At 44.6% G+C, this 18,666-nt stretch overlaps 2 protein-coding genes across 2 annotated transcripts in view; both read left to right on the forward strand.

The window, feature by feature from the left end:
* The window catches only part of ADGRG2 (adhesion G protein-coupled receptor G2), a gene marked incomplete at its 3' end in the record, with an annotated part of 53,370 nt that extends 43,880 nt beyond the window's left edge, over positions 1–9,490 (forward strand). The window contains 5 exon segments of the mRNA XM_084268408.1: positions 211–310; positions 616–890; positions 2,787–2,888; positions 3,622–3,774; positions 9,306–9,490. Of these exon segments, the coding sequence (XP_084124534.1) occupies positions 211–310; positions 616–890; positions 2,787–2,888; positions 3,622–3,774; positions 9,306–9,490 (815 nt within the window).
* Positions 9,491–14,752: 5,262 nt separating this feature from the next.
* Positions 14,753–18,666, forward strand: part of PHKA2 (phosphorylase kinase regulatory subunit alpha 2) — a gene marked incomplete at its 5' end in the record, with an annotated part of 42,799 nt that continues 38,885 nt past the window's right edge. The window contains one exon of the mRNA XM_084262624.1: positions 14,753–14,830. Within this exon, the coding sequence (XP_084118750.1) occupies positions 14,753–14,830 (78 nt within the window). The remainder of the gene's footprint in view (positions 14,831–18,666) is intronic.

Raw genomic sequence — 18,666 nt, forward strand, 5'->3', positions numbered from 1 at the left:
GCTGTGGAGAATTCTTGTTTCTTTGCAAGTTACACTCCTGAGCAGTTTGAATGCTGCAGTTTTTAGACTTTTTCAGACAGCTAGTAGTCATCAGAGTTCAACAGACGTATTTCAGAAAAGGCTGTAGATTTCACAGAAAAATGTAATAACTTCATAATAATACTGACTTTGTAATGATTTTCATTTATGTGCTTACTCATAATCTTCTAGGGTTACCAGCATTAGTTGTGTCCATCGTGTTGGCAGTATCACCAGATAATTACGGGCTTATAACCACTGGAAAGGTTTCAGTAAACAGACCTGATGAATTGTGAGTTAAAGGGAGATACTTTTTATGGGGGGGCTGAGAGGGAGGTCAGCCCTATGAAATTTGTTTTGTGAAGGTGGGGAAGGGAAGGAAGCAATGGGAAAACTTTGAAATGGTGTAACTTTACACTTTGTCTTGGGTTTTGTGGTTAATGCCTATATGAAAGCTCTTACCTTTTGGCCAAAAAATACTTACTACTAATGAGGCAAAAAAAGTTTGCATGTTCATCAAATGACACCTTTACCTCATGTTTATTTTACTTAATCTCTGTTTCTGATAATGGTTGACAGATTGTTCTTGTGTTCCAGCTGCTGGATTAAAAATAGAATTGTCTTCTATATTACTGCTGTGGGATACTTTTGCGTGATATTTCTGATCAACATCAGCATGTTCATTGTTGTGCTGATCCAGCTCTGTCGTATCAAAAAGAAAAAACAACTTGGTGCTCAAAGAAAAACCAGTATTCAAGACCTTAGGAGTGTTGCTGGCCTCACATTCTTGCTGGGAATTACTTGGGGATTTGCTTTCTTCACAGTGAATGATGTATTTACTTACCTCTTTACCATTTTCAACACTTTGCAAGGTAAGTTTATCTTTCATGTGACAGCCCATTGTGTAGATTATAATGAACAAAGCATTTGGAAATGGCATCTGTTGGTTCAGCAATAAAGATGTAATTTTGATATGTGCTTTAATGTATTGATGAAATTACAGATGATAATGCTTCACTGTAATCTTAAATTACAATTATGTTACAGCAAGTTACAGGAAAGCTAACTGCTATTTCTGTGTACAGTATACTTATATCTACAATTACTAGCATTTTTAAAATACTGGAAGTGACTTTTTCTCTAGCCAACTGATCAACTGATGAATTGTAAATACTCTGTTACTGTAAGTGTGCAATTAATGTAGTTTTCACTCTTTAATTTCTCCATTTGCCACCACTGAGGCAGGAAGGGCTGCAACATCTAAAAGTTAGTGGTCTGGCTCTTAAGCATGGCTTTTAGTGCTTGAGAACATAGAGGAAGCAGATAGGAAGGCATGAAGCTTTGCAAAGGCCAGGATGCTGCCGGACACGTCCAAAAGCAGAGTTTCAGAGGCTGCAAAAGATTTCATATAAACATGAGGTACCATAGGTGCTTACGGTTGTCTAAGTATGCCTGAATTGCCCTACTGATTAAATGGCACTTTAGGTGGTTCCCAGATGATTCTGAATGATTTCCCAGAGGTACTAAAGCAATGAAAATTTCAGCCTAGTGTCTAGTGTCCTCCCTTATTTGCTATGTTGATTTTTAAGTACCTTACTCTTTGGTAACTTGAGGGGTTGAACCCACATCTTCCCAGGTCTTCCATGGGATTGTGTTGAACTAACACAGAACTAGATTCTGTGTCATTAGAATAATTTGTTATGTGAAACCAAGTTCCCCTTTTACACAGTTTTAAGTGTTGGGCATTTTGTTATTAGAAGTAATAAAGCTGCATAAATTGTATTGACTTTAATTAAGCTTATGCCAATGTTTCAAGCTGTATTTGAAAATGGTGTAGAACCATCTGTATAGAGCAGCACTTAGTTACATTCAAAAATTTCTCCTAAAAGCCAAAGTTAAGAAAGATATTTCAGCAAAGGAATGCATGAGTAATCTCTGCTTGTGGTATTTTACATGCTTAACTGGCCATAAAAGAAGTGTAGTCATAACATATATGTGCATCTGCGCCAGTCTGATCATTTATTTTTCCTTCTTGATATTTTCTATTTGTTGTAAACCTAACATCTGTCCTCAGGAACACATGGCAGCTGGAAAATTGTGTGAAGACTGAGTACCACTCTTCCTTAAAGGAGGATGGTGATGATAGCCTTTTAGGCAGCGAAAGTTAGGTCCCACACTATGTCAGTTAGAAGTGAATGAGAAGCAGGTAATGAGTTTGTAATGTGGCACTGGCAAGAGAGAAGGATGAGCCCCATCTCTTCTAGAAAATACACGGCTTTCAACTTTGTGGTAAAGGGTGTACCATTCGTTATTATTTTAGATATGCATTATTTTCTTTGTGTGAATGCTCAAAATTTTGCAGTGTTACTGGTTCTGTTACAGTTGGTGCTACTCAGAAAAGATGGGACCGGACACACCATGTGCTAACAGCTGCATAACCTGCCAGCATCATACCCTACCCTCTGTTTGACATTGCTTTGAATTCTTTTCTGAAAACATTAGAGAAATTTCAGACTCCACAGAATGTTTCCCTTGAAACTTCATGCCCTTTGTTGATTTGATTGCATTTGTTTTTCTTGCATTTGTGTGCATGATTTCTCTCATCTGCGTAAGGCAAAAGTGCTCTTCAGTGTTTGGAGGTGTACACTTTTTCACCCAAGAAAGATGTCATTACATTTGACTAAAAATTTAAAAGAAAAGGAAAAGCTGTTCTTTAAGAAGTAGCAAAAGTAAATTCTGAAACATTTTCTAATGTTACTGTTTTGCAGGGTTCTTCATTTTTATCTTCTATTGTGTAACAAAGGAGAATGTCCGTAAACAGTGGAGGAGATACCTCTGTTGTGGGAAATTAAGGCTGGCTGAAAATTCTGGTAAATATGAATTTATTTTTTTTTTATTTCTGAATACTTATACTCAGTGTTAAGCTCATAGTATTTTGTAATACTTCTTTAAAAAATGTCAGTAAATCATGATGCTGTGGTTGCAGGTCTAATTTATTATCCAGGGTATAATAAACCTATAAAATTACACTCTTTAAGGTAATAGTTTATGCAGTTCTCAGATGCTTAAATGCTGTTGCATTAAGCTATAACTGCAGTTGATCTCTTCCCTGAAGTATAAAGACAGGTCTTGCAGAAGACTTGAGCATAGATAAGAACTGTAAGATTTGTTCCAGCTTCTGAGTCAACTGTAGTTCTACCAGTGACTTCCACAAAAACAAGGTGAAGCATAGTTTAAATTAAAAAAAACCCTATAAATTATTTTATGTTCATTAATTATTCAGCAATTGCCTTCTCATAAAAGTACATACTTTTTTTACACTTTAACTTAGAGGGTCAACTGTACTTTAGTTATTTTTCTGACCTAGTTTGCTGTTGTAAAACTGAGAGTTGGCTGTTTGTATTAAAAAAGAGACAAGAGAAAAAAAGGAACTAGACTGAAATAATCAAGAATCATTTTTAGGAGACTATCATTTTGTCTAGAATACAGCGGGGACAGTGGGTAAAGCCTTGTTTTTACTTTAACTCAGTTGCATTATTAACTAGATTTTACTATTTTGCTTGTATGAGTTGTGCTATTTTCTGTAACATGTATCTGTCGTAGACTGGAGTAGAACTGCTACTAATGGTTTAAAGAAGCAGACTGTAAATCAAGGAGTATCCAGTTCTTCCAATTCCTTACAATCAAACAGTAACTCCACTAACTCTACAACACTGCTAATGAATAACGATTATTCAGTGCATGCGAATGGAAATGGTATGTATAATGCAAAGGAGTATTTCTCCAGCTATTTTTATTCTTCTCTTAAAACAGAAGTGCTATGCTCTTTCATGCTAATAGAAAGTGAAGTGCTGACAAAATATTATTCCTAAGTACAGGGTTAGAGTATTTTGGGATGTCCTCACAAATAATACCACACATCTGGTTTAGGGACTATAGACAGAGTTTTAAAATATCAATTTCTGCTGCTCAGTGGGAACTCCTGATTTATGTATCAAATAGTTGGCAATATTCATTATTAGAGCAATTACTTACCAGAAGCTGCTGTTAACACTCTTCTTGTCACGTGAACATGCAACAATAAACTTGAAGTATTTTTAAAAGAGTTCATATTTTAAACCTTATTAAAAAAATTGACTGAAGCAGAAAGAAATATAGGATAATTATACAGCTTGGAAGCGTGAAAGAAATGTAGGAGGCAATATAAAGAACAACATTAAAGAGATGTTCGCATGGAAGCTGCTTATAAGAAGAAAAGTAAGAGAAAATGGAGGCTTTAACTTATCAAATACCCTCAGTGAAGAGAGCATTGCCAAGAGGGCTACCTCACTGTTGGCTACAGAGAAAGTGCTGAAACTGAATTCCTCTATAGATCTTTATTTCCCCTCTACTATATTTTTGCCTAACAGAAAAATACCTTTGTTGTAGGAAGCAACTCTTCAGAAGAATTCTCTGTCCTTTTTGTTCTAACTCTGTACTGTCCCTTGAACTGTTAACCTCTTCCCTGTTCCTAAGAAGTTGAAATGCAGGTGTATGTAGCACTGCAGTTTCACTTGCAAATTGGGATAGGATTGGGGGATTTTTTGTCTATTGAGAAAACTAGGTAGGAGTCTCCACTGAATGTACTTATCAAAAATTATCTTTTTGCAGTGCACATGATTTAGTTTTTCACACAGTTGCTGCACATACATCATGCTGCTGATTTTAACTCTCAGTAAAGACAATCAGTTTTTCAAAGATAAAAATAACTTTGAAATCTGTAATGTTGAGCAAGACTTACATGGCCAGGGCACTACTCCTGTGTGCCTCAGTCGTTTTTCCCAGCTGATCAAGAGTTGAAGCTAAGAACTCATAACATCAGCTGGATTGTTTAGTCTGAAGTTGTAGAACACGTGCACAGAGGCTGCGTTGTGCTCATCTCCTGGAATATGCTGTCAGAGGACAGCAGATAATCAACAATTGTCTGCAGACAATTGCTAAGATGCAGAGTAAAAGCTATGGAATGTGCTGCCCCCTTAATAGGTTACTGTCCATTTGAAGGTACCAGCTGTATATTGTGAAGAAATAGCATTTGGAAGTGCCCTGAACAGATTTCCAAACTGAACCTGTAAAATTAGATGTTTTTTTCATTTTTTGGGGGGTCATTCCTTTATAAAACCTCTCTAGATCCCACACAATGCAGTAATTAACAGAGTTTGTATCCAACAGGTCTGTTGAGAACCAGAATCCTGTAACTCTCACCGTCATCAGATATAAAGCAAGGCAGTATTTTTAGGTAGAAGTAATACCTTTCAAGTAAGAGAAATTTTCAGGCACAAAAGCCTGCATGTTTTGTAAGGTTTTTTCTAGCTCTGATGGAAGATGCCACCTCTTCCTGGAACATCTGACATGCTTATACACAACTACAAAAGCATTTTGGGTATTTTTCTTAACAGAAAGATCACAGAAATGTTTTATGGAACTTGTTTGTTTTTGCAACTGAGTGACCCTGTCATGGCTTTGCCAAACAAGCTTTTTTGTTGATTTGGATAGTGTTTTAGAATGAGGTGCAGAATTAAAACCATTAAGCGATGCCAATTCTGTGTGACATGCCCCAGTTCTGTCCTGATCTAGAGCAATGCCAATTCTTTGTGCTAAGCTCCAGTTCTGTCCTGGTTTATTCACATAATTAGATCTTTCAAGTGTTAGAGTCTGTACAGCCTGTGCCAACAGCTGCTCAGAAAAAGCACCTGAAGGAACACTGATAGAACTTCATTCCTATACAGTCATGATCACAGATGTCTCAGCCATTCTGCCTCTTGTATTTTATTGTATGTTTTGAGTGCTGTGAACCCTGTACCACATCCTCAATTCATAGCAAAAGGGTTGTATGAATAGTTAATTTGACTAAATAATTCTTTTGGGTCCTTAGGACTTCCACAAGAAGAGGCTAAACGTATCCTTGGATAGAGCTGGTCCTCTCAAAGGCAATTCCTTACACTTAGTCTTCCAAACTTGGGGCACTTGTATCTCAGAAGAGCTGAGCAAATGCCTCCAAATCGTACTGCCTACACCACTTGACTGGTGTTAGATAGGAACCACCTATCTAACCTTCTAATTTGCTGTACCTGTTTTCCCTGCTTTCACAGTTAAAACTTAACATAACATTGCAATATTTCATTTTAAAAAGTGAGCTCCAAAAAGAAAACACTGTAGACATTAAGACCTTTGTCATACAGTCGTAGAATTGTTTAGGTTGGAAAAGGCCCTTAAGATCAAGTCCAGCCATTAACCTAGCACTCTCAAGTCCACCACTAAACCATGTCCCTAAGCAGCACATTTACACATCTTTTAAATACCTCCGTGGGTATTTAAACCATTCAACCTCTTCCCTGAACACCCTCTTCCAATGATTGACAACCTTTTCAGTGAAGAAATTTTTCCTAATAGCCAATCTAAACCTCCCCTGGCACAGCTTGAGGCCATTTCCTCTCCTTCTATCACTTGTTACTTGGGAGACCCAACCCCACTTGGCTATAAGCCCCTTTCAGGTATACAGAGCAGTAAGGTCTCCCCTCAGCCTCCTTTTCTCCAGGCTAAACAACCCCAGGTGCCTCAGCTGCTCCTCAACACTTGTGTTCCAGGCCCTTCGCCAGCCTGGTTGCCCTTCTCTGGACATGCTCCAGCGCCTCGATGTCTTTCTTGTAGTGAGGGGCCCAAAACTGAAAACAGCACTCGAGGTGCAGCCTCACCGGAGCTGAGTACAGAGGGACAATCACTTCCCTAGTCCTGCTGCCTATGCTATTCCTGATACAGGCCAGGATGCTCTTGGCTTTCTTGGCCACCTGGGCATGCTGCCAGCTTGTATTCAGCCATCTGTCAACCAACACTCCCAGGTCCTTTCCCACTGGGCAGCTATCTGGCTCTCTCCCCGAAGCCTGTAGCTCTGAGGTTGCTGTGGCCCAAGTGTGAGACCCAGCACTTGACCTTATTGAGCCTCACACAGTTGGCCTCAGCCCATCCATCCAGTCTGTCCAGGCCCCTCTGTAGAGACTTTCTACTCTCAAGCACATTAACACTCCCACTCAGTGTGGATGGAACATATATAAATATATGCAGTACATAGATAAACACTTAATGGTTTTAGCCTTGCTACTTCCACTGAAATGTTACTCCAGATGCAGGACTGAATGACTTACCATGGTAAGTTTAGGGTGTGGATACAGCCTGTGGCTTTGTTTGCCTACTGGGCTGTGTAACTTCATCTTTTCATGACATAATAATGTCCCTTTTTTTCAGTTTTTCTCTTGCACGTTTGCATGTTTGGAAAACTACCAATAGGTATCACAAAGCTGACCCAGCAGAGTTCCTTACTGAGGAACAGAAACCCCATTGCTGAATTTGTTCATAGGATAGCCTTATTTTCTTCTCAAATTTTGCCCTAACATAGGGCACAACTACTTCAAACATTGCTTGTAAAATAAAACAGTTGTAGTCAGGAGAGGGTTAAAATATATATGCACTATAAATGCACAGTTACAGTGTCAGCAAGTAAGGTTATTTTCTGTCATTTCACTCCATCTGATTTTAATTGATGAACAAAGCTCTTCTGCACCTTTTACCCTGATTACATGGCCTTTTACATTATATTTAAGAGATTCTGCATAATCTTTTGGGCCACGCATTCTGTTCTGTGAATCCAGCTGGCAGCTCAGTAGTTTGGCGTGGAATCGTTGACCTTTGTTTGACAGCCATCCCCGTAAACCCACCCCCTTAAGCTCCCATCCTGAGACCTCTAAATGGCTGTATGCAATACATTTGCAGACTGGTAGTAAGCTTCATCGGCTAGCAATACGTGTTCACATCTTATTTTAAAAATGCCACCTCTCATTTCAAAGACAAGTTTGCCAATGAGATCTTGATGCAACTGACATACTGATGTCTGCTTGAATCACTGAAACTGCTGGAAGGTGTGCAGTCTGCCTAACTGAAGGACTAGGGTCTAGAGGAAGTGTCTGGGAAGACGGATTCTAAACTTGTGTGCCTGGGGGCCCTGGCCCAAGCAGAACAGAGAAGAGCAGTCTGGCCCAGTCACTCAAGCAGCAGGATCTTTTCTGCAGGATTAAGTGCAGGGAAGGGACATCATTTCTCCCTCTGGTGAGCCCAACCAGAAAGACTTGAAGAGCACCCTGTAATGTAGCCCTGCCCCTTCTGGAAAGGTTCAGAAGCATGAGGTAGTGGGACAGGGACAGAGGAGGACAGACCCAAAGCAGAATTCTGCTCCAAGGTATTTGATGCATTTGATGGACTGAATCCAGGACACTAGAGAGGATCACGTTTTGATCCCAGCAACGGTGTCATCTTTCACTGCCTAGAGGTTTCTCACCAATGTTTTCTCTCCTTATAAAAGCATAAACCACAGCAGTTTCTACCTGATATCTTGAATCATGATGGTGTTTGTATATGAAGCGTTGTGAATATTAACACAAGTAGCAAACTTGGATGTTTTAAGTTATTAATTCTGTTTCTGCTATAAATCCTAGACTTGTTCTATGATTCTCTATCAGGATTCTGGCAGATCTTTTAAACTTGACTGCTTTGTAGTAAAAAAAAATCTGACTAGAAGCATCTGCACAAATACTTGAAAAACTCCTAATTCTCAACTAAACTATCTAGAATGTAAATGCCTAAAGGTAACAGATTTTATCCAGTGAATTGAGCATTTGAGGAGCATTTAATTATTAGGCTGCGGTGGCATTACACATGTTCATTGTGGATTCACCTCATGTGTCAGAGTCTCAGTCTAAATATGGCTTAGACCCGTGACTGGACCGAGGCCATATTCTGACTGTCCTCCAGAAATAAATGCTGCAACTCAAGTGCCTTTCAAAGGAAGGAAAAAAAACCCAGATCCTTGTTTTCTCACTTTGTTTCAGTTGCATGGAAAACCTGAAAAACCTTTTTAACTTGCTAAAGCAAAACTAGAATGAGAAGTATTTTCATTTTACCTCGTGATATTTATTCCAAGTCAAACAAGTCAAATTCTACATTCTGAGATTTGTGACCGCAACGGCTTACACTATGGAATCCTATTATGTGTACATATATTAACGTGTCTCAAATCTCTTACTGATTTCACAAAGGACAATAAATATATACAGAGTATGTACAGAAAAATCCACAGTTTGAAATTGCTGCAGGGATAAAATGAGTTCAGTGCGTGAACTCCCTACAGTGACTGAAAAAGCATGAGAGGTTTGATTCTGAACCCTTCTGATAGGGGATGTGTTTTGTGTTCATTTCAACAGGCCATCTTTCCAGCGAGAAGAACGGGGTTTCTTTCAGCGTACAGAACGGCGATGTGTGTCTCCATGACATTCCAGGCAAACAACTTGTATTTCAACAAAAGGATGATACAGGCAGCCAGAAAAGCCGTATCTCACTCAGAAGGACTTCAAAGAGGGGAAGTCTAACTTTTATTGAGCAAATGTGATTTCCTTTTAAACAATACGCTGTTTTACAGTGTGAAGTAGTAGATCATTTACTTTTAGCAGTTTTTCATAATGTGAGCAGACAAAGAACTGATTTTATTTAATATACGGTACTGGAACTTCAAGGCAGCCATGCAACAGATTGACAAGGACAATTATTTAAAAGAAAAAAGGAAGCAACTATTTTGAGAAGGTATATTGGATGTCAGATTACAGCTGGCATGTTGCCATTTTGATTCTTCGTTAAGAGTTTTTTTGGGGAGTTTTTTTTACATTTAAAGGAAAGGGTTTTTTAGTCTTTTTTTCATTACAACTAAGTTTATCTGGAGATAGTGCATAATAGTATTGTATAAATCCAGGAGGTTACGACTTGTGCATAGAAGCAATGTTACTTTTAAAACTATTAGCTACACTGTCTTCAATGTTTTGTATGTTGTAGCAGCAAACTTTATCGTGATGTACATAAGCTGAAAAATAGTAGCCCTTAAGTGTCTTAATACTTTTGTATTTATTTCTTGTAATATAAATTTAAGTATTCCTATGTATAGCAAAATAATTGGTATTTTGTTTTAACTTTTATTAAAAAAGTGCATTTGTCTTTAATTGAAATAATTGGCTTTAACATAGACTGATAGAGAAGTTAATTTTTTCAGTTAAGTGGTTTAAATATAGTCAGTAGATAAAGAACTGGAAATCCAAACATGACCGGTCTTGAATCTTTAACGGCCTCTTGGTACATACACCGCAGAGGGATAGAAACTGGGTATCATCAAAGTAGAGTTTCATGAATGAGGAAGTGACAAATAGTCGGTAGGTTATTAAATACAACTAAGTTATGTTAGTGCTTGAGTAAGTCAAAGGGAGCTTCTGTCATTGATTTCAGCAGGGTCAGTATTTTATCTTGAGTGGTGGTTGCAGAGATTCAACACACTGCCATTTCCCATTTGCAATGATAAAGAAAAGTAGGGAAGTGTTATTCTTTGAAGAAAACAACAGAGACATGGTAGGTGCTGTATTTAATAGCTGAGAAATTGCTTGTTTCATTGTGTGGCTGCTTTTTAAGGGGCAGCTCTTGAGCTATTATCTAATGAGTATTTCTGCTTGTACTTCGGCCCTTGGTTGGCAAGCCAAATCCTGAGGGCCTGGCTCAGTAATTCCTAAGCAAAATTTCGTTCCCTTTGTGCTATTTGTCTGGAAAAGCTGGATTTTGGGTCCAGATGCACAACAGCTGAAAGAAAATAGAGCCCATATAACATTGTGAAGATTCTTCTTGAACAGAAATTACCCTGAGCCTTGGTTGTGCCTCTTCTTCCTCACATGAGTGTGCAGCTGTGGCCATTGTTTTTTACGTATTGTTCTTGGATAAACCTCAGATGTTCCTGGAGCAAGAGCTAGAACAAAGTAGTGCCATACTGCAGCATGTCAGGCCCTGTAGAGGGGTTTTTTTTTTGAGGGAGAAGGATGCTGGAAGGGAGCAAGGCCATTGCTTTCCCAGAGAACTCACTAGGGAGCCCTGGGAACACTCACCTCAACAAAGAGCATCAGTGAAGTGCCTCCTATCTGGGGCTTTGTTGCAGTTCAGCAATCAAACCGTTTCAGTACTTGGACGCTCTTGTGGTTCTGTGTGGAATGCATGGGTTCATTTGGTCACCTGTGTCCAAGACTACTCTGAATATGCTTTTACAGTGAGAATCTAAAGGATTTGTTGTGTTTATCCACAGGGTTTAAACTGCATGTTAATAAAAGACCATACTGGAATGCTAGTAGCTGAAATGCATTTCTGTGAATGCTTTAACTGTTTGGCAATTGCCTTTGCACTGTGTCTTGTAAATTTATTTAATGTTCTTGTATTTATATTTTCAACTGTAAAAAAGTAATAAATTTACAGTAAGTAAAACACATAAAATATATAAACATTGGCTTTTGATATCTGTGTCGTTGTAGTGGGCTGTGTTACAATTCTTCAAAATTACATGACCTACAGTATGTAACCTCTTGGGAGAAAATTTTCACCTAGCCCTTTTATTTATTGTCTCCCACACATTCTACCTTTCATGGTTATGGTGGTTTAGCCCTGGCTGGAGGGCAGATGCCCACCCAAGCCACTCTATCACTCCCCTTTTCAGCTGGACGGGGGAGAAATTATCTATTGAGAGGCTCAGGAGTCGAGATAAAGACAGGGAGAGATCATTCCACAATCAGTGTCACGGGCACAACAGACTCAACACAGAATAAAGGAAAGAAACTCTCTAATTTATGACACTGCCCTGCACACCCAGTGACACCACTCAGGTGATGAGAAGTGTGGCCAGATCTTAAAGCACCACCCCCCACCCCTCCCTTCTTAGCAGAATTCACTTAGTCATGATTTTGCTCCCTTCTTCTTGTCCCCCACTGCCCCCCACCCACTTAGGGCACAGGGAAGGGCAGGGAATGGGGGTTTCAGTCAGTTCCTCACCAGCTGTTTTTGTTCTTAGCCAGGGAGGGGGAATTCCATACACCCTTCCCCTGCTGCACCGTGGGGTCACACCCAAGGGAGACAGTCCTCCACCAACTTCTCCAACGTGAGTCCTTTCCCACAGGGCTTCATCTCTTTACCAGCTGCCCCAGCGTGGGTCACTGATATGGCAGGCAGCCACACATCACACGGCTCACAGTATCTCAAATCCAGACTGCTCCAGCCTGGTCTCCACAGGGTCACAAGTCTCCCTGCCCTCCCCTGCAGCAAACCTATTCCAGCACAGATCTCTCTCTCTCTCACGCTCTTTGCATCTCTGTCTCTCTCCACGGGCTGCAAGTGCTGGCAGAGGCTTGCTCCAATGCTGGTCACAACATCTTCTCTGTGTGTCCACCTACTCCATCATGGGCCACAGGTGGGGTCTCGGCCTTTTCCATGGGCTGCGGGGGACACCCACTCCACCATGGGTTTCTCCACGGGCTGCAGGGGCATCTTTCTCTCCAGCACCTGGGGCACCTCCTCCCCCCCTCCCCTGACCTTGGTGCCTGCACAGTTCCTTACATCTTCTCACTCCCTTCTCTGGGGGCAAAAAGCAGCTGCTGGCAGTTTTTTTCCTCCTAAATGTGATTCCCAGAGGCGCTGTGACCATCACTGATGGGCTCGGCCTTGGTCAGCAACAACTCCGGCCTTGAGCTGGCTGGTGTTTGCTCTGTGGGGCCTGCAGAGAGCTTCTGGCTGCTTCGTGCAGAAGCCACCCCTGCAGCCCCCCTTCTTAACCAGAACCCAGCCACACAAAACTACAACTGTTCTACTAGGTCTGGTTTTTAGCAGAGAAAACCCTGGTGTAAGGCTGCCTTGGGTCTGCTGAAGCTCTTCCACAAGAGTGCTGTGAGCAAAAGATGTAGCCGAGTTTGGCTTCAGTAATTAAATTACCTATGAAAAAGAATGTTCCACAGTCACTGACCATGGAGTCTTCCTTTGCTTGTATTTTTGCACACTAACATATATTAGCATTCTTTTAATCATTTTTACTTTATTCACTCCTGGGGGTGGGGAGTCTTTTCTGACTTTGCTACTTAAACACCACACACATATTGTACAGTGCTGCACCCACAGCAAGGCACTATCTTAGCTGTAGGAATACTTACCATCGTTACACCAGCTGCAAAAGTGTTTGCACGTTGGGTGACATAGTACCTTTTGATACTTGGTCTCGTGGGCACTGTGAGCAGTTCAGTCATGGCAGCCCACAGCTCAGTGACAGCTGCAACCGCTTCCCAGAGCGCAAAGTAAAGTTCTGTGTATCAGCTGCGTGGCTGCCAAGCTAACTCAGGGACCTCTGTAGGGAGGTTGTAAGCTTGGTCATCGATGAACAGCAGCATGCTGTGTACAGCCAGCATCACCTTGCTCAGCAAACCTGTTCCCCGTGGGTATGGAGCCTTCACTGTAAGAAGTAGTGCCCTGAAGCAGGAAGCTCATGCAGGTTTTAGGGAAGAGCCAACTGTTCTCAGGCTGCTCAGCCTTTGTTGAACTGCAGTGGCAGGGCTCTGGCTCGTGGAGCTGGAGTGCCTGTCCCCTTCCTACAGAACTGCTGCCTGGCCGCCACCGCTGAACAGGTAGGTCTCCTTTGCAGACCTATGTGTTCTCACAGTTGGCAGTTACACAGTCAACTAAGTGAGCACAGCAAATGAAAGTTACAAAATTAAAACTCTGATAATGCTGTAATTTCACACACACACACACACAAACCCAGACAACAGAAGAAAAAAATCCTAAGTCCTGAGTGAATCCCACATCTTCAGCTACTCAGCAGCATCCCTTCCGCAGGTGCTTCAGCACCCATCCACACATACCATTGGGCTTTTCCTGTTGCCAGGAGTGCGGAGGCAACTCCCTGGAGATTTCTGCAGCTGTATGTAACACCCCGGTTTTTGTTTGTTTGCTTTTTTAAGTCTTTGTCGAGTTTCTAAGTGTCGGATCTCTTGGCCGGGCTTCCCGTTCCGCTCACTCCTGTCCCACCCAGGTTAGGGAACAACAAAGCACGTCATGCACATCGGGGTCAGAAGTGCACATTGTGTAATGCCCCTAGTGAGTGCCCAGGGAACAGCAGGTTCAGTTATGACCAGAAATCTCTAATCTTGTTCCGTTATTAAACTGGAAAGCCAAGGCTGGGGTCTGAAAATACCCGATAGACATCTTTCCTTTGCCTTCCACTCGGTCAGATCTCACACCGGTCCAACCCTCCCAAACGTCCCTACCTTTTCTTACGAGCTCGCAAAGAGGACGTATAAACCCGCCTTTATTTTTGGCAGCGTAGCCCGGCCTTTCGGCGTGGCCTTTGCTGCTAGGGGCGCTGGCACCCCTCGGTCCCCCCGCGGGCTGCGGGGCTGCCGCCCCTCACGCTCGGCCTTCCCCCGCTGCTTCCCAGGGCGGCGTGCTGCGGCTCGGGAAGCGGCTGGTTCTTCAGAAAAGCTGAACTTGGGGCTCCGAGCAGCCACCCGCACCCACGCAGCCCGGCTACCGGGCTCCCACTGCCAAGACATCCCGCCTTCACCCGCCCGGCCCAAAGGAGGAGGCCGCTCGTAGCGTCCTGTCCTGCCCCGCCCCGCCTCGCTGGCGGGAGGGCGGGCTGGTGCGTCGCTCGGCACGCCGGGCGGCGGGCAGGGAAAGCGGGAGGAGGACGCCGCCATCTCCCGGTGCTGTTGCGGCGCTGATCGCGATCGCTGGGAAGGGGGCGAGCCTGGCAGCCGGGCCGGTAGAGGCGTGAGGCGGTGGGCGGGCGGGCCGGCCAGCCGGCCGCGGGGCGATGAGGAGCCGCAGCAACTCGGGGGTGCGTCTGGACGGCTACGCCCGCCTGGTCCAGCGGACCATCCTCTGTCACCAGGTGAGGGCAGCCGCCGCCTCTGTGGACGCCCGTCCGGGACTGGGGGCGCCCGGTGCGGCGGGGCCGGCGGGGCGGGGGGAAGGCCTCCGGTGGAGCGGCTGGAGCTGCCGGGGGCCGGTGACCGCAGCCTTGGTTGCACAAGGGGCGCGACAGGGCCGGTGGAAGGCAAATACCTCCGCTCCCCAGCGCACGGCCTCCTCTCCGCACCGAGGAGAGGCGCGGGGAGAGCTGAGGCGGTGCGGGTCCTCGGGGGGTGCTCCCCGGCCGCCTCTGTAAGCGCACGGTGGAAGAAGGTGCGTGAGAAAACACAGCGAGTCGGAGCTCGCAGACACCAGCACCGTGCGCTGCACACCCCCGCCGCAGCGCAGTGTTTATGGGTGCCCGTAACACAGTAGCGCTCCAGCAACACGGAGCTCCCTAGCAGGGCCCCCGGGCTATGTCTGTGGGCATCAGCTCGGCGCGAATCCAGGGCGGCGCGGTGGCCGACGTGCGAGCTTGGTGGGGGGCGTGTGTGCGGCGCTGCACGTCCGAGGGAGAAGCTCCGGGCCGCTGCTGGTGCCGCTTGCCCAGCGTTGGCTTTAGTAGAGGCGCCTGACCCGGCCTCAGCGCTGCTCGGCGTGAGGCGCGTCGGGCAGGGCTGGCCGCCTCTCTGGGCTGCGAGAGAAGGACGGTGTCAGGGCGCGTAGGAACCCCCTTAGCAGCTCTGCTGGTTCTGGCCAGCGCGTATGGACAAGTGTGTAGCCTGGTGTTCTGTGCTTGGAGCGCCCGGGCAGGCTCTGAGGACTGGCAGCAGTCTGCAGTGTCAGGCGTCAGTTCCAGCCGCCCGGTACCTGAAGATGAAAGCAGCAGGGCCTTTCACACAGGTCTGTTCCCTCGTGTCCTTAGTCCCTGAGAGTGGCACGAAACTAGAAAGCAGTGAAGGAAGAGGCCAGGACCCGAAACCGCTTAGGTCGGGAAGATTTTTGTCACTGAGTGTTGTGAGCGCAGGAACCAGGCACCTGTGAATTAGTGTTTGTGCAGCAGGTGTTACAAACTCACTAGAAGCAAATGGAAGAAGCTGGTATAACGGGTGTGAGGTGATACTGTCTTGCTGTGCCGGGGTGCAGGAGACACTTTGAGTTGTCCTCCTGTCCTGGCTTCTTGTCTGCAGGATGACCTTGGACAAGTTACTTTGGCTTCCACTGCTTGCCTTGATTTCCATGTTTGTAGGATGAGGATGCTGATAACTGCCTTCGTTAGAGGAGAGACGGAGCCTCTGAGATCCAGAGGTCAAACATGCCCTCTGAAAGCTGTGCCTTAGCAATATTAATAGTTAACAGTAACAAAAAGGGTAACTTAATGGTACTATGGGAGTTTATACCGGTGACCTGGAATTTTGTTATTGCTATTTGCAATGCTCGGATGCCTGTTTGTGACTCAGTGCTGCCTTTTCTGCTAAGTGCTCCATGCTGGGGAGAGTTCAGAGGCGAGGGAAGGAGATAACAAAGTCTTTTTCTGTGTATGGAAGGCAAGTCGCAGTCTGGTAGTGAGGCTGAGGGACAGTGCTACCACAAGAGGGACCAGAGAGATGCTGCAAGGTGGGTTTCTAGATTTGTTTTCTGTATCTATACTCTTTATGGCTCTCTACTGCAGTAGGTTGAAAACATCCTGCTCAGCTGGGTGAAGAGATGCAGTGCTTACATGTCGTGCGTGGGAGCAGAATAGCCTGTGGCAGGATGGGCTGGGATGCTGCTTCACCCCGCTAGTGCCTTCCTGGTGCCTTTTAGGACAGAGCCAGGGATGGGAATTTAAGCCATCAGTTTCCCCAGGAGCAGCCTGGCAGAAGAGCCCAGAGGCGTTTAAGTGCTTCTGAGGTGCCGCTGCTCAGCAGCAGGGTGATACGTGACTGTGACTTTGTAACTGGCACAGCAGCTGGTGTGATCTGATGGGGAGCAGTAGCAAGCCTGGTCTCATAAGGATGCAGCAAGAAGAAGAGCTGGTGTGCTCGGGAACTTCTTGCTTTGGTGAGATGTTTAGTACACCAGGAGTCAGGTTTCTCAGTAGCAGCAATTGATCTTGCATTCATTCTGATCGCTCTAAATCAACGTCACTTCAGAGGCAAGTTTTACTTCAGGATCTAAGTGTAGGCATGTGTTTAAAGCACAGGTCTGGAGCCCTCACCAGGGCTCATGGTTTTCCCTGTGTGGCACCTTGCAGGATTGGATCTGCAGCAAACTTCTCTTCCTGTTTTGCAGGTGTTGCGTTCTGCTGATCAGTCTCTGCAGCACGCATGGTGGTAGGGTAAAGGTTGTACAAGAAGGGTAGGACCAAACTACTGCCTCCTGTCTCATGCCCTTGCATCAGTTACACTGGTTGGCTGTGGGGTGGGGTCTGGTAGCTATTGCACATGTCCCTGGGGACAGGGGCCAGAGGGATGCTTCATAGTGTAGCTGAGTAAGCACTGATCAGCATCACCAGGAGGCTGATCTCAGCTGCTGTTACACTTACTGATTTGAATGTGATAAGAAAAAGATGTGTGTATCTTAAGGTACATTCATAAAATAGCAAAACTTAATGCCTGTATACATTTAAAGTATTGCTAGGGTACTGGGAGAGAAGAGCATGTGGAGCTAATAAGGAAAGCACGTCTGGCAAACATTTCTGGGTAGCCCCAATGGTGTTATGTCTGGTTTCAAGCAAGCGACCTATCCGCAGACTTTGCTAGAGCTTGTATCGGTTTTCATCTGATGGATCAATGAGACATGCAAATTAAATCGATTTTCAGCAAGATGCTAAATGTCAGCTTGCTTGTATCGCTGCTCTGGTTAGAACCCTGCTATTTTTGGGCCTGTATTGCTGAAGTTCTTCAGGCATCTGGTCCCTTACAGGAACTGGTGGTGTGTTTTCAATTTATGTTGTGTGGTGTGTGTTGTGTTGTGTTATGTGTCTCCAGACTAACAGGTAGATTTAGGAATAGGATTGGGCACGATGCAACAGTTTGAAGTCTTAGCCCAGCAATCAGCTTTCCGTTGAGGTGCTCTTGGCTCACAGAACCCATGGGTGCTGGTGAAATTCTGTATGTCCAGTACAGTTTGCAGAGTAAGACCTGCCAGTCAAATCAGCGATTAGTAAGTTATCAGCCTGTGAGAGCCAGACCCAGCGTACCCCAGGAGAGCAGGACCTTCTTGTAGAGCAGCCGGAGGTGCTGAGATTGGTGATAGTTGCCCTTGGATGTGTTTAGTGCAGCCTGTTGAAGGCAGGCAGGCTCCTCCCTGGGGACTGAATGGTCTTTTAAAGCATTGCATGGACCATTTTTCCAGGATTTCCTTCTTGGTACCTGGAGGCATTTTTATTTTGCAGCTGTCAGCCAGCCCAGCGTGGAGAGTGGGGGAAAATAAACCAAAACTATCATTTCTCAGACAGCAGGTCAATCCCTGTCGATCCAGGGCTGCCAGTACATAGGCATTTGTTGTCCTGCATGGAAAGGAGGGAAACAAAATGCCCTCTAAAAATACTGGGAACGTGTGGTCTGCCTTTTGGGATCTTGTGCTTTGTCACGCAGGCGCAGTGCTGAGCCAGGAGTGGAGGTCTCCTTTCTTTGCTTGTTCACTTGTTCTTCTGTTGCTCCTTGCTTTGGCTTTTCAACTTCAGAAGGAAGTTTTCCAAACTCCTGTTGACTTTCCTCATCAAATGGATGAGTAGCTGGTCCTTCAGTTGTTGTTTGCTTTGTGAAAACCGTGCTGAGGGACTTGTTTCAGCAGAACTACACGTTTCTACTGCCAGCACCACTGGATGTTGCTGTATTTAACCCGTAACAATAGCCCCGACTGTGCCCAGTCACGTGTGTCGGGCTGTCA

Source organism: Gallinula chloropus (assembly GCF_964237585.1).
Source record: "Gallinula chloropus genome assembly, chromosome: 1".
Taxonomy (NCBI): domain Eukaryota; kingdom Metazoa; phylum Chordata; class Aves; order Gruiformes; family Rallidae; genus Gallinula; species Gallinula chloropus.